Source organism: Typopeltis vanoorti, chromosome 3, assembly GCF_054136105.1.
Source record: "Typopeltis vanoorti isolate ZY-2024b chromosome 3, IOZ_Tvanoo_1.0, whole genome shotgun sequence".
In the NCBI taxonomy this organism is placed as follows: Eukaryota; Metazoa; Arthropoda; class Arachnida; order Uropygi; family Thelyphonidae; genus Typopeltis; species Typopeltis vanoorti.
The window spans coordinates 121,455,740-121,472,949 of record NC_143551.1 but is presented as its reverse complement, the minus strand read 5'-3'; the positions used below and the strand labels follow the sequence as shown (position 1 = coordinate 121,472,949).

The 17,210-nt window shown below is 36.0% G+C and overlaps 1 protein-coding gene across 1 annotated transcript in view; it reads right to left on the bottom strand.

Moving 5' to 3' along the window:
• LOC150108525 (uncharacterized) overlaps positions 1–17,210 on the bottom strand; it is a 190,126-nt gene that overhangs the window by 117,690 nt on the left and 55,226 nt on the right. The window contains exon 5 of the mRNA XM_090390479.1: positions 14,233–14,415. Within this exon, the coding sequence (XP_090246605.1) occupies positions 14,233–14,415 (183 nt within the window). The remainder of the gene's footprint in view (positions 1–14,232; positions 14,416–17,210) is intronic.

Genomic DNA, 17,210 nt, shown 5'->3' with positions numbered 1-17,210 from the left:
TTTGTATAGAAAGAATATAAAATACAACAAAAATTTTAATGACAACTACCACTCTCAATTTTAAGACCATGTTTTCTGTTACAGAAACAAACAGTTTTATAATATGACCAACAAATAAAAATGACTTAATTAATATTACTTTATTATATTGCATCTAACAGATAATTTTTCAAGTTGAATTTTTGTAATTGTAGAGGGCATAGATAGAGATAGAGAATTGAAGTTTAGAAGATATACTGCTAAAGTGGCTAAGATAGCTCACAGGATTACGTGATTATTGAAGAATACACTAACAAGCAAAGATAAGGAAGTTATCATTCCTCTTCATAAAGGCTTGATATGACCACATCTGGATTACTGTGCTCAGGTCTGGTCACCAGATTTCTTGGAGATAACAAAATGGTGGAGAGGATCCAGATGCGAGTGATCTGCAGAATGCTCCCTATGAGGATAGATTGAGGGTTTATGGGTTGCAAAGATGATACATACCTGGTAATTTACTTGAGGAAGTTACCAAACAAATTTATTCTTAAAAGGATGGCATTGTCAATTCTTTAAATGAAAATATTATAGATTAAGGATTCATGTTGATAGGTGAAAAAGGGGGGATATGATAGAAACATTTAATTTACTTAAAGAATTTTATAGGACTGATGCAGGGGAAATGTTTCAGCACTTGGCTAATGTCGGCAGAACAAGGGGTCATCCCTGAAAGTTGGGTAAGTGTGTGGTTAGCAAGACTGTGATGATTAGATTTTTTGTTTGAAGAGTGGTGAATGAATAGAATGGGTTGCCTGAGTCAGTTGTGAGTGCATTGTCTGTTAAAGGATTTAAGGAGAAGTATGATCGATACTGTGTTTATAGTTTGGGTCTCCCACAATGAGTCATAGAACTCTATGGAGGTGCTCATGCAATAATAATAAAAAAGTTGAATTTGGATGAGGATTATGTCGTTAAGACAGTAATTTAGTGGAAAATCTGAAAAGTCGGAATCAGGATTTTTTTTATCTATGTATATAAGAGTAAATATTTGAGAAATAATATTAGTGTTAGTTCATCCTTCAAGCAAAAATGAAGTTTATGAAATTGTTCCATCTCAGAAGGGAAGTGTTAAAATTAATGTAGCAGCTCTTCCAGCGAACTGGTTATATATGTCATCAGCATTTGTCACCTACCTAAACAACCAATACCCCAAAATCCACTTCACAGTAGAAAAAGAATCAAATAACTGTTTACCATTTCTTGACACATTAAGTCACCCGCCTTTCAGATGGATCACTATCTTTTTCTATTTACAGAAAGCCTACACACACAGGAAGATACCTACGTAAACAATCACATCATCATCCAGTCCAACAGTACGGCATTTTAAAAACACTTAGAGCCAGAGCCATTTGTTCTAATGATACAGCTCTGACCACAGAACTCCAATATTTGTGCCATCTATTTTGTAGGGATTGTAGCCAACGGCTAGAATCCCTACAAAATAGATAAAATACTACATAGGCCCATTACTCTGCCCTCCCCTAATACACAAGAACACAACATGACCATTTCTATTCCCTACATCAGAAAAGATAGTCAAAGTTTTGCTGAAACATGGCCTTCGCACCACTTTCAAACCTCATGTCAAGCTGGCAACTCTGATCCACTCGCCTAAGGATAAACTTCACCCTTTAGCATGCCCAGGAGTGTATGAAGTTCCTTGTGACTGTGACCTGGCCTATTATAGGCAAACAGGAAGATCAGTGAATATCTGCCTGGAAGAACATGAAAGATGCATTCGCTACTATTACTATGACAAGTCAGGACTGGCAGACCACACTTTGGACACTCCTTCACACAGGATTAGATGGAGGAAAATGAATGTGCTATTTAGGAGTCATTATAGATCTGAAAGGTTATTTTTTGAGTCAGCAATGGCTTCGAAGAATTCTCCCAACCTTAACAAATATGGTTGCATTAATTTGCCAAAAATTTGGGAGATAGTTATCCTAAGAAAAACTCCTGCATAGACAGTTTTTTTTTTTTCCTGTTAGAGGGTGCCAAAAATAGGACTTTAGATCTTTTGTCTTTTGCAATTATATTGTTTCACTCACTCACTGTCGCATGTACAAGTGTGTTGTGCTCTGATGATGCTGAGTTGAAAATCAGTCTGATATAAGAGGTCTATAAGTTGAACAGCCGCAAAGTAAAACAGACATTTTTCTCTCATATTCCTTCCTATCTTCAATAACTACAGCCTTCCCCTTATAGGCCTCTTACATCAGATCCTACCCGGAGTCAATTGAAGAGACTTAATTCCCTTATAGATAATGTATCTACATGGAATGAAGATCAAAAGAAAAAACTTAAAACCTTCTTTGGTCGTCCACCTAGATTGTATGGTCTTCCAAAAGTTCATAAACCAGGCATTCCGCTAAGACCAGTCATAGATTGTATGGTCTTTCAAAAGTTCATAAACCAGGCATTCCATTAAGACCGGTCGTAGATTGTACAGGTTGCCCCACTTACAAAATCTCAAAATTTTTATAAAATTTACTCTCCTCTTCAACTGGAAGAACTGATATATAAAAAACTTTGAATTTCAAAAATAAAATTTCAGATCTTCATTTGGAGTTTTCTGATATCATGATCAGTTTAGATGTTGTTTCTTTATTTACAAATGTGCCTCTTTCTGAAAGCAATGAATTATTACAACAGGAATTTCCTTCAGACATTGTAAACATATTTGATTATGTAATACATTCTGGTTATTTTTCCTTTAAAAATAAGTTGTATCAACAAATTGAAGGAACAGCAATGGGCAATCCCCATTCTCCTGCTACCGCCAATTTCTTTATGGAACATTTTGAACAACGTATCTTTGACAACATTTCTCCCAGGCCTACTCATTGGTTCAGATATGTCGATGACATTTTTGCTGTATGGAATGGCTCTTCGGATGAACTTCAACAATTTCTCACTAAGTTAAACGCACTTCATCCTAGGATCAAGTTTACCCTAGAAGTAGAATCAAATAAGCAGTAAGCCTTTTTAGATCTTCTAATTCTTCGCCAACCAGATGGTAACCTACATTTCTCAGTTTATAGAAAGAAGACTCATACAGGCCATTATATCCATGCAGAATCTCATCACCATCCCAGTCAAAAGGCAAGAACTATTAAAACACTGGTTCATCGGGCCCACTCCTTTTGTTCTTCGGACGATCTTTTCAGAAAGAACTACAATATATAACTTCTTCTTTTCTATCTAATGGTTATAAGAATTGCTTCATTAAAAGAACTTTGAGTAGTTTTAATATGTCTTCCTCTTCAAACACAGAAGAAATAACACGCATTCCTATCCCTTATGTACAAGGCATCAATGAACGTATAGCAAAAGTTTTAAAACCACTGAATATTTTTGTTGCCTTTCAACCGTTTAGAAAAATCTCCACCTTTCTCACTTCTCCTAAGGACAAGCTTCCACATCTTAATCATCCAGGTGTCTACCAGATTCCGTGCTCTTGTGGATTATGTTATTTCGGACAAATGGAAAGATCTGCCTCTATTCTGCTACAAGAACACCAATCTTATATTGAATACTTTAAACCTGAAAAGTCTGGATTTGCAGAACATGCCATCTTCACTAGACATAGAGTTCATTGGAGAAAGACAAGAGTTCTTCACAAAAGTCAGTTCCTCATGGAATGCCTTTATAAAGAAATGACGGCTTATGTCTATCCCCTTTATGGAAGATAGTACTTTACAAATCAGTTAATCTTTCTTAACTTTTGGAAATTTATTGACCTTTTTAGTTATCTTACACCAGCTACTTAGGTGGTGCTTTTTGGAATTGTCAGTTATTAATTTGAGCTTAATATGTACTGAAGATATGTACTGAAGAGAGAGAGAGAGAGAGAGAGAGCTTTGTTCACTGAGCACGCTGAAGCACAAATTCAAGAAAACTTAAGCAATTAGGCTGGAATCTGGTGAGTTTGTGTGAAGGCACCCATGAGGCGAGTCAGTGTGAGACTCAACCAAGGTGATCACATTACCACCAACTGGTGAAAGTGACTAACATGCAGTCTTGACTTGGGAATTGTAAAACATGAGGAATATTCTGTCAGAAAGGGTTATATGTGGAACTACAAGGAAGGTGATTATGACAATCTCAGGAAGAAGCTTAAATCTGTGCCATGGCATAAAACACTGCAGGGTAAGGATGTTAGTAGTGCATGTTAGATAGTTAAGGGTAATCTATAGGAAGCAATATTAAATATCTAAAGTAAGGAGGGTTAATCAGGTAGGAATTAGATGGATGAGTAATATTGTAAAATTCGATGCAGCATCATAATTTTTACAATGTTTAATTGCATCGATTTTACAGGAGTCACATCCGAAATTCAAAGAATTGTAAACTTGTATATAATAGATGTAAACAACAATATCAGCCCATATAAAAGTAGCCCCGAAAAATTTTCATGATACTGTAGACAGAAGATATATGAGTGTGTATTTCAAAGGAAAATCCCTTAGAGAGCAGAAGTATTTTAGAATTACCTACATAAGTAATACAAAATGCCCATCTGTAGAGACCCCAAGGAATTAAACATGCTAAAATAAAGTAAACAAGTATCTAAAAATAGAAGTTTAGGGCAATTACCTTAATGTTCAGAAATATATTTGATGTATCACTTGGTATAAGGTAGAATGGAAACCCATCATAACAAAAGCAGTCCGACGCCGCCGTCAAGGTCGATAGCAGAAGGGGCGGTACACATCAGAAGCTGTTACGCTATGCTGAAAAGGGAATTAAACTACACTTCAGGGAGATAGAAGTTGGAACTTTCTAGAAGGAAAGGAGTTAGCATTGATAGATACGGGGATCTCAGACCTCAGTTCAAAGTTTGCGCAGAAATATTTGGAGTCTAAGAAACTTCGCGCAAGGTCCAGAGAGGCGAAATAGAAAGGTCAGGAATGGACTAAGAGAGATCGACTGGGAAAAAATGGACTAGCGTGCATTGACTATCGTGCATCGGGAGAAGAGGGGGGGGAGTTCGATCCATGGAATCCTGGATGAATTCGTGGAGGGTAACTGAAGGCAAATCCTTATAGAGCAAGTAGCAGCTCAGGAACTGGATGACAAGGCTTTGACAATCAGACCATATGCCCTAGTACCTACAACCCCGAAAGATCGAGCTCCAGCCCCCGTGAGAAATTCCAGAGGTGAACACAGTTTCCATGATGCGTATGAAGTGATAGAGCAAGCCGTAACAATAGAGGGGGATCCAGAATAAGCCTGAAGAGAAGATACGATTAAAGTGCAAGTGTGCCTATGAAAGAATTAATGTGAGTTGAATTTTTTGTTGAAAACTTTCTCTTAATATATGATCTTAATATAAGGACTGTTTTGGATAGACTGTATTCTTAGGATTGAAGGATGTAATAGATTGAAAACAAATTCATATGAAGTAAATCTGCTTTTAGAATATTTGAAAAGATGTTAATGAAAGTTTAAGCTTACGTTGTATTATATTTTGAATGGTTTAAAAGAGCTGATAAGAAAATTATAGAATTTGGAATTGTAATGGTGTGAAAGGTTGATCGCTAAGTGAGTGTTGCATTCTTTTTGTGAAAGTTAGAATTTGAGATTTTATTAGTCAAAGCATGATAATTCCTAGATTGTAAATGGGCTGATAGTTATTTGATATACAGAATTAATTGTTTGATGAGTTACATATTTGATGCTTATAACATGTCTGAGAGCTGTTCTATGTGATGTTTAAATTTTGATCCTTAGCTTTGAGAGAAAATGATAGTTATTTGATATAAGAATTAATTGTTTGATGATTCACGTCTTTTGTATTTATAACATGCCTAAGAGTTGTTCTATGTGATGTTTTAATTTTGATGTTTAGTTTTGAGAGGAAATGATAGTAACATCATTTAAGTGTATACATTATATTATTGTCTTAGTGTGAATAAATATGTTTGTTTTATCTATAAGAAATGCCATCTGATCTTTTTAGCAACTGCACTGTTCTCAAATAAAATCCGATCCTGTAAGCGGGAAAGAAATTAAACCTTGGTACGAATCTTTAAGTTAGGAGCTAACCACGACTGTAATTGACTGTAATTAACTGTATAGAGGTGCCTTACTGGAGGTATAATTAATTTCTTATGCCAATTAGAGATTTTTAGTGGTGCAGTCTGGAATAATCAAATAAATTTCTGGAAATCTCAAGTATAAGTATAATATACTGAAAGTAGAGAAAAGGAATTAAGATTGACTGACTATATAGAAAGGTAATGGATAAGGATAAAGTATAATAAAGATAACGAATGAAAATATAGAAGACAAGTCTAAAGAAATAGATAGATATAAATATATAAAAAAAAATTATAGAAACCTCAACATTTTACAATATCATTAAGCATGAACTGCAGAAGAAGAAAATGTTCTGAAGGGTATATAAAGAAGAAAGGTGACCAGCAAATTCACAAACAGTACGAGGCTCAGGCAAGAAAGGTGACAAACATGGCAAGGAAGGCAAAATCAGATTATGAGAAGAACCTAGCCAAGCAGGCCAAAGGAAATCATAAAGAGTTATTTCTTTATGTGGTAAGTAAGAGGAAGAGTGACTATGGATGATTAACCTTAATAAGTGCTAATGGTCATGAGGTGACAGAAGCAGATAAAATAGTCGAGTTACAGAGTGACTGCTTTGCAAGGGTATAGTCATCCTAGTCAGGTTACTACTTTAATATATGTGACAGACACCAATGCAGGGACAGAGGTGGATGAATTGGAGGTTTATAGGATTTTGCAGAACCTCAATGTAAATACAGCTGTGAGATTAGATGGGATATCAGCTCGGGTTTTGCAAGAATGTGCAAGGCAACTGGCAATACTTTTGACTTGGCTCTTTAAGTCTCAGCTCTGGTAGAGTTCCAAGGGAATGGAAAGAGGGCAAAATAATTCCCCAGTAGGGAGGTTCTAAGACTGCAGTAGTAAATTATAGACCAATCAGTATCTCATGCATGGTGGTATAAGAAATGGAAAAATTGGTCAAAAATAGAATTCAAGAATGGGTGGATCAAAATATGATATTGTATGGGGGGGGGGGAGACATGGCTTTGTGAAGGGTCGGTCATGACTTAGTAATTTACTATCTTTTTATAATAAAGTAACAGTAGAGCTGGATAAAATAAATGGCTACACGATGATTCTGTGTATTTTGCAAAGGCATTTGACAGAATACTACATGTAACTCTATTATGCAAATTAGAACAAATGGGTATGGATATGACACTGGTTAAATGGATAAGAGAGTGACTGCTGAACAGACATCAAAAAGTGGTATATGGAGGGGCAGAATCAAGGTGAAAATAGGTGCCTGGTGGTGTGCTGCAAGGTTCAGTACTAGGACCATTGCTATTTAATTTGTACATAAAGGATAGAGGAAATAACTTGAAAGGAAATATTCAGTTATCTGCTGAATTAAGGCCTTGATACATCCACATCTGGATTACTGTGCTAAAGTCTGGTCTCCTGGGTTTCTTGGGGGATGAGAAGTGGTGGAGAAGATTCAGAGGTGAGTAACCAAGATGGTCTGTGGAATGTTCCCTATGAAGACAGATTGAGGATGTGTGGATTGCATAAGTTGGTTGATAGGGAAAAAAAAAAAGAGGGGTATGATAGAAACATTTAAGTGCTTGAAGAGTTTTATAAGATTGATGTAGAAGAAATGTTTCAGCACTTGGCTGGAGGGATCAGAACAAGGGGTCATCTCTGGAAGTTGAATAAAGGTGTGGTTAGTAAGGGTGTGAAGACTAGATTTTTTGTTTGGAGAGTTGTGAATGAACCCCAACTCAACATCACCAGAGTTAAAGATCGGTACTATCAACGTAAGAAGCCTGAATGGCAAAGAAATGGAGCTAGCTGAGGAATTAGATAAGTACCAGATCGACATAATAGGGGTGACTGAAACAAAAAAGACCAAAACTGGTGAGATCTTTCTGAGCAATAAATACAAAATGTTATATTCAGGCAATGACAATCAAGGAAAAGAAGGAGTAGCCATAGTATTCAACACAAAATACGAGGCTAATCTTCTTGAATGGCAGTCAGTCTCAAGTAGAGTAATGTGGGCAAATATGAGAATGGGGAACTGGACAATGAGACTTATTTGTGCCTATGGTCCCACAGAAGGTTCTACTAAGGTAGAAGTGGAGGAATTTTTTGAGGCTTTAGAAAAAGCAACTGACACAATGAAAAAGGAAAAGTTGATCCTTGTTGGGGATCTAAATAGTAGAGTAGGAAATGATTGTGAGACATACAAAAATATTTTGGGAAAATTTGGAGAAAAGAGCAAAGCTAATAATAATGGCAAATATCTGTTGGATTTCTGCTCAGGACATGGACTGGTTATTACTAACACCATGTTCCAACATAAAAATGTGCACAAATTCACATGGAGAGAAGAGGATAGGAATAAGAAAAGTCTCATTGACTATGTTATTGTTGATAGTGATGTTTTCTCCCTGGTGCAGGACACCAGAGTGTACAGAGGATTTGAAATTGGAAGTGATCACTATTTAGTCTTGAGCAGGATAAAATTGAATTTCATATTGAAAAGAATAACATGTAAGAAAGTTTTAAAGCGAATAAAAGTTGAGCAGCTCTCAGATGTGAACTATAGACTAAAATACAGAAAGATTATTGAAAAGTAAATGAAAGAGTTTGAGAACATCAATCAAACCTTGGAGATTCAGTGGCAAACTCTGAAGGAAACATTGATTGATTCTGCCAGAGAGGCATGTGGTGAGGTTGTGTGCAAGGATAGAAAAATCAGAACTCCCTGGTGGACACAGGAAGTTAAAGAGGCAGTGAAGGAAAAGAAGAAAGCATATCAAAAGTTCCTGGCAAATAAGTCAGCTTTTACTCTTACAGAATACAGAGACAAATGTAAGAAAGCTAAACAGTGTGTAAAACTAGCTAAACAAAAGTCATGGGAGGACTTTGGCAAGAATATAGAAAATAAATATCAAGAAGGTGGCAAAATATTCTGGAGGTTGTTGAAGAAGCTTAGGAATGGAGTAAAGAGTGCCGTAAAAGGAATTAGAGATGATAAAGGTGTAATGAAAACAGGAGAAAAAGATATCCTTGAAGTATGGAGTAATTACTTTGAAAAACTGCTAAATGAAACAAGCAGTGATGACAGCACAGTGATAAAAAACACTGACCAGGCATGCAGTGAGGAATACATATCCATACTTGAAGTAGAAAAAGCCATCAAAGGCTTGAAATGTGGAAAGGCAGCAGGAGTAGATGATATTCGACCAGAAATGCTGAAGTATGGTGGTATAAGAGTCTTACAGTGGCTGCACTGCATAGTTCAGAAAGCCTGGACAGAGGGACGAATTCCCAATGATTGGAGTAGAGCTCTCATAGTACCCATATATAAAAAGGGAAATAAAACTGAATGTGAGAATTACAGAGGTATTTCCCTACTGAGTGTTCCTGGCAAGATCTATGCAAGTATACTTGAGAAACGGTTGAGAAGAATTGTGGAAGAAAAGCTTGGTGAAGAACAAGCTGGATTCAGGCCAAATAGAGGCTGTCAGGATCAGATCTTCACTTTACGACAAATAGTCGAGAAAGCATGGGAATATAACAAAGATCTGTATTTAAGTTTTGTCGATTTGGAAAAGGCATATGACAAGGTGCCAAGAGAGAGGCTATTCAATACGCTGCAGTTATATGGTGTCAATGGGGCATTATATCAAGCAATACTTAGTCTTTATTTGAGTTGTGAGTCAGCAGTTAGAATTGAAGGAAGTACAGGAAGATGGTTTAATGTTAAATCTGGTGTGAGACAAGGATGTACATTATCCCCTCTGTTATTCATTATCTATATGGATCACATTATGAAGGAATGTGGTATTAAACCTGATATCAAAATTGGAGATGTTAATGTCAGCTCTTTGCTTTATGCGGATGATGTTATACTTCTAAATAAATCCGCTACAAGTCTGCAAGATTCTCTGACTAAATTGAATAGCTGTTGTAATAGATATGGTATGAAGGTCAGCAATAAAAAGACAAAGATAATGAAAATAGGCAGAATCATTGAAAATGTCAACTGTGTTGTGAATAGAGAACCTGTGGAACAAGTAAAACATTTCAGCTACTTAGGCACAATTTTTACTGAAGATGGTAAACTAAATATAGAAATAGACAACAGAATCAGCAAAGCTGGTATCGTGGGAAGTCAATTGAATAAATTCATATGGAATAAGAAAGAAATTAGTCGGAACACTAAATTAGCTGTATACAAGACAGTGTTCAAACCAGTTTTAACTTATGGATCTGAGAGCTGGGTCAGAAGTAAAACACTTAACCAAAGACTAGAGACCGCAGATATGAGAGTCCTGAGAAAGATTAGAGGCGTGAACAGATGGCATCAATGGCAATATCATATTAAAAATGAGGATATTAGGAAAGAACTTGACATTGTCAGCATCCAGGAATGTGTTAGCAGAGCTAATCTCAGGTGGTATGGTCACTTAAATAGAATGGGAGAGGAAAGATTAGCAAAACAAGTGTTCTCTGCCAGGTTGGCAGGAAAACGACCCAGAGGAAGACCAAGATATAGGTGGATTGATACGGTACAAAGTGCCTTAGACGATAGAAATATAAGATCTGATAATGTTGGAGTCTTGACAAGTAACAGACTGATTTGGAGGAAAATTGTAGATAGGAAGTTAGTAATGATGTAATTTTTTCATATAGTACTGTCATATCCTGTACACCCCTTGAGGGTACATGGCAGGAATTTGATGATGATGATGATGATGATGAGTTGTGAATGAGTGAAGTGGGTTGCCAGAGTCAGTTCTGAGTGTTTTATTTGTTAATGGGTTCGAGGAGAGGTATGACAGATTGTGTGGATAGCTTGGGTTTCCTGCAATGAGTCGTCTGGAATCCATGGAAGAGTCCCCATATAATAATATATAAAACATCCATGTCACAGAGGGATAGGTACCTACAACCTGTTGGTTAAAAAGAAAGATACTATCCACTTAACTATCCAAGGTTAGAAAGCGAAAAATATTCCATACAATGATGGATTTGTAAGGGATAAGTAGTTGGTTCAGATAAGCAACAGCATCTAGAGTAGGAGAATAAGTTCAACTATTTTTGAACTGAGCCATATGTAGATTGAGTTACATTTATACCAAAAGTTGCAAGTTATTTTTCCAATATGAAAGCTCTTCTTGACTAGAGATCCAAGTGGTTAAATTTTTTTCTAAGAAATGAGGCAGAACTCATTTTGAGATGAGAGACTGAATTTTACTAAGCTACCTCCACCCAGACATAAACACAGACACACAAGATAATGGTACACAGATAAGTATTTAAGGAAACAGTTATAGACATTTTTGAGGTTTCATCCTGTAAAGCTACAAATACAATTTGCAGTTAGTGAAAAAAGAGTGTTGCGATATAGTAGGAAAAGAAGTAAAAGAACAGCATCTTGAGATATTCCAGCAATGGCAGAAAAATTCAATACATAATGTACAATTATCGTGCACAATGGATAAGAAAGAGAGAACACCTGGTGGCATAAGAAAAACCTTGGATGAGAGCTAACTTGGTTATTTGTGATTAGCACATTCACATGCTTTGGAGATAAAAAGTAAATAACAAATGCCTAGGTGAGCTCCAAAACCTTCCATTATGTCTGCCTGATGACTAAAGCCAGATGGTCTCTTGCAGAATGATGGCTATGGTAGAATTTGCATGTTTCCTTAGGCCAGTTTGGTTTTCTGTAAGAGTTAAAAGCAGTTTCTCATAGGAAAAACTCTAACATATTGCTTACAAACAAAACTAGGTGAAAATATATACGTAAAGCTTCTCAAATTATTTCTCTATTACAAGTGAAGCCATCAGTTTTTTTTTTTTTTTTTGAGCCACTATCATTTTTATTTATTTATTTTTTTTTTAAATTATCCCGTGTATTATTACACCCGATCACAGAGGTCAAATTCAAGTATTTTATACAGCAGCTTTTCTAGGTTGTTATAAAGTTCACATTTATAAATATTCATACAAGTTAGTAAATGCAGTGGTGATGCTTCCTCGATGTTACAGATTTTGCAGATGGGGAAGACTTTTATGCCATTGCTAATCTTGATTGGTCTTGTGTAGCCAGTCTTGAGGTGAGAGATCATGGCAGTGGCACAGCAATTAAACTTGGAGTTGATGGTAGCTCCTGGTTTTTCTGCTGAATACCAGTGGTGAGTCATGTCTTTTTATCATTCTTTTTGTTTTCTTTTTGATTAGTTTTAAAAAGGTCAAAATCTGTAGTATTACTTGATGTTAGAGCCATTTTTGTTATTTCATCTGCTGTTTCATTTCCCTTTAATCCCACATGGGATGGAATCCATTGAAAAATTATTTTGGAACCCTTATGTAGTCTGTTTGTTTTTTGATATGGCTCTAAGTATTTCTTGATGGCTAGTATAGCAGTTCTTAATAGCTTGAAGGGCTGCTATAGAATCTGTGAAAAATATAAATTCCTTTGGGTTTTGTTTATCCAAATATTGCAGTGCTGTGTTAATGGCTATTAATTCTGCATGGTATGAGTTGCATCTCATACTGTTGGCTGGAAGTTTATTTTTCACTTGTTAGACTATAATAAATTTAGCTTAATCCTTTATCCAAGTATAAGCAAACAAAGTTTGTGCCTGAAAAAATCTTCAGTACATAGGTAAGGTAGTGCAACACCAGGCAACTCCCAGCAAAGGTGGACCAAGCTCTCATCACTCCTTGTCTCAGTATCTCCCATAATGCAAACACATCCCCTTGCAGACATGTATACTGCTATACATTAAGGGAAGGGCCACTACCCAGACCGGTTTCAACCTTTATTGAGGTCTCGTCAATGGGAGGCAGACCCAAACGTGGAGACATTTGGAGGCAGAATCAATAGGAGAGGACATATTTACCTATAGGAGTTGCCAACAGGTGTACCACCTTATTATTGAAATACTCTCGATTTAGAGAAAGATGTTGGAAGTTTATTTTTCACTTAGTTAGACTATAATAAATTTAGCTTAATCCTTTATCCAAGTGTAAGCAAACAAAGTTTGCACCTGAAAATATCTTCAGGACTGAGGTAAGGTAGTGCAACACCAGGAAACTCCGAGCAAAGGTGGACTAGGCTTTCATCACTCCTTGTCTCAGTATCTTCCATAATGCAAAGCACATCCTTTTGCAGACACGTATACTGCTATACATTAAGGGAAGGGCCACTACCCAGACCGGTTTCAACCTTTATTGAGGTCTCGTCAATGGGAGGCAGACTCAAACGTGGAGACATTTGGAGGCAGAAACAATAGGAGAGGTCATCTTTACCTATAGGAGTTGCCAACAGGTGTACCACCTTATTATTGAAATACTCTGGATTTAGAGAAAGATGTTGGAAGTTTATTTTTCACTTAGTTAGACTATAATAAATTTAGTTTAATCCTTTATCCAAGTGTAAGCAAACAAAGTTTGAACCTGAAAATATCTTCAGGACTGAGGTAAGGTAGTGCAACACCAGGAAACTCCGAGCAAAGGTGGACTAGGCTTTCATCACTCCTTGTCTCAGTATCTTCCATAATGCAAAGCACATCTCCTTGCGGACATGTATACTGCTATGCATCAAGGGAAAGGTCACTACCCAGACTGGTTTCAACCTTTATTGAGCTCTCGTCAGTGGGATGCAGACTCAAACGTGGAGAAGGCTTCTGCCTTAGTATCTCCACATTTAGCTCCGTCAAACTTATTTCTAAAGTGAAGACTCCCAAGAGCTATTTTGAAAATGATAAAATGAAAAGATAACCAAAGTAAAAGCAAAGGCTAATAAACTGTTTTCAAAAACAACCTGCAAGGTTTTATCACAGTGGATTTCAAAAACTTGTTATTATGCTATGGAGAAAATGTAATGAAAGAGAAAGAGCGAGTATGTTGAGAAAAGTGTGCAAAAATGAACAAAAAGACTTCTGATTTTTTTTTTTAACTCGCATCTCTTTTGGGTGGGAAACTATCAGAATGGAGGCATTTTCAGATTTCATCTTGTAAATTACTTAAACTAGAATAAAGAAATTAATAAATGATAATAGTAATATAATTAATAACATCAATATTTATAATGATTTTAAGACTTAGGAATCATAAGGATTTAAGGAATCTTACTAGGTCTTTGACGAGTCTATCATGAAGTTTTATAGCAGGAATACCAGGAATTGCGAGGCTAATTCGGATTTTACTGGTTTCAATTTGAAAATCATTCAGTTCTTCCTGAGTTAGCAAAGCCTCTTGCTCTGATGCATACTCTAATAATCCAAATCCAGCTGGCTGTCCATTGACCATGGCTAACTACAGGAATCATATTAAAAATAGATATATAGAAAAATTTACACTTTTATTCATATTCTGACATACATCATAATACTCAACAGTGTGATAAGTATACAGAATTCATGATTAAACACTTTTAGTTTTATTTTCATATAATTATTAGAGAATCATAACTGACCATTTGATTACGTGAAGTAAACCAATTTTCATTAAATACAAGTTCTACTTATTTAGTCAACTTTATAAAGGAAGAAATAAAAATTAAAATAGTTTAGTGAGCATAACAATTAAATTCAAGTGGCCAAAAAATTATATTCTTATTTAATCCTTTATCCAAGTGTAAGCAAAAAACAAAGTTTGCAAGTCTTTTGAGCTAGCCTCTGGTCTTACAATGGCTCAATACCTGAATTCATCAATTAAATTATGTCTTGCAGCCATATCCAAGAATTTTGACTACGGTACTTGTATATGAAAGCTAACTAATGATTTCACATTAACTGCCTTGATATCAAATAATACAAAGAACGCATCATTTTGGACATGTATAATGCTATGTTATGTATCATTTAATTTATAACCAATTATGTGTTCTGTCCATTTTAGCATGCAGAGCCAGTTTCTTTTCATACTCAGACTGTGCTTTCTGTACAACAGTTGTGATTATTCTAGCCTGCTGCTTATAATGTTCATAATTGACACCATCCTTATGCACAATATATTCCTTCCACATCGTCCTTTTCTTACGAATCTCTTGCTTAATACGATTACACATCCACTTAATTCCTACCCTGTTTATTCTTCGAACTCTTGGGACACATTCTGATATTGCATAATTTAAGTATTGTTTAAATGCTTCTCATGCACTGTCGATATTCTTTCTATCCAGCAAACAATCCAATTCCGCTGAACTCAGTATACTTCTGAGTTGATCATAATTTCCTGCTTTGTAGTTCAGCATGTAACCTTTTCTTAAACTTAGTACTGAGTACTGCACGATCACTGTCACCAACTGGAGGCAGAATACTTATGTCTTTAACTGAAACACCCTCTGGCACTATAATCAAATCTAACATTCTTTGACCTCAAGTTCCTTCTGTCACATGCTGCTTGAGGAAGTTGTCCTGCAACAGCTCAATAAATGCATTTTCATTCTTCTCATGAGTAATCCATTATGATTACTCTTTCTGTGCTCATCTTTTCTATTTGGCGATGCATTTCTTCATCACTAGCAACCGATCCACCAGGTCTGTAATAACATTCCACTATGTAATTGATCTTGTTAGATTCCACCTCACACACCATATGGCTTCAAACTCATTGCCACATGAAATACTGTTAGTAGTACTACAATCATAGGTCTTAACTCTAATTGGATTCAAGTCATCCGATATCATTAGCAGCATGCCTCCTCTTCTCCTATCCTGTCTATCCTTCCTAAAAATACTGTACCTTTTCCACTCATCAATACCAGCTATGTGTGATTCTGAAAGCCAGATCTCACTAATGCCTACTATCTGAGGTCTCAACACATTTGGTCAATGTGTTGGGACCTCATATAGAATTCTTGTATTTCAGAGATATAAAGGCAACAAACTCTACCACTTTGTTTCTGATAACACTCCTAGCATTCGTGTACAGACATAATAATCTACTTGCATGTTATTTTGTATACTCTTGTCTACAGTCTGCAAGACACAGCTGGACAACTTGGAAATGTCTATTCTTCTCTAGTGCCTTATAAACATAGACATCCTTGCACATGTTTGATGGGGCTGAACCAGATGAACACAAAGTCAAAATCATTCTCTCCTCACAACATTTCCATGACAAAGCCCATTTCCGTCATTAACACAGTTATATAACATGATCACTCTTATGCTCACATTCTTGCCATTCCTTCCTTTATAATTTAGTTTCCCTGACTCTGTGTTAGGTCTCATGCCAGTTATTAGTTTTTTCCAGACTCCTGATACCAAACACATTCAGGTGTAGGCCTTCCCTCTTATACAAATCCAATCTTCCCTCAAACTCACTCCACACATCCAAAAACCTGCATCAATTCCTTCTACACAGCCTATGCATCGAATCGCTTGCCATCATAGCCCTTCTTCTGAATTCATTTTTATCATATTGAGATAAAATAATGACGATTTCACTTTCTCACTCTTCACTCTCACCTCTTCCAACAACCCTTTCATGTAATCTCTCATACTGAACTTATTGCTAGTTAAGTCGTTAGTACCTACTACAATTACAATTTCATTTAGTTTTCTTTTCTGAATTGCTTCTTTTATATTCTTAATTTTCACTCCAGGAAAACTCGAAGTTATAACTTGCTCATCAATAGCATGTTTTATTATAGAGTTACCATACCAAATAACATCTTTCTTTTTACAAACAACGTCACTTATCTGATTTCCGTTACTTACTGACTTACCTAATTATATTATGTAAAAAAGTGATGATGAGTGTAGTTATCATATGCAAATAAGTAGTGCTGTCAGTGGTATATGTAAATGAGCCATGGCATAAAAGTAGGCATTTTGGAATGGTTTCCAATTTCATATCTGTAGTGAGAAAAAGACATTTTTGTGATAACAAAATTCTTGGATATGGCTGCAAGACATATTTAACTGATGAATTCAGGTGTTGAGTTATTGTAAGGACCAGAGGCTGGGTCAAGTCAGGTGGAGGTAGCCAGATGAATAATTGGAGATTTTGGTCACCCACTGCAGTTGTAGTACATTATCTTCCTTCATTGTATCTCGAGATGCTGCTTGTGAACTATGGAACAACATACTACAACTGCAATG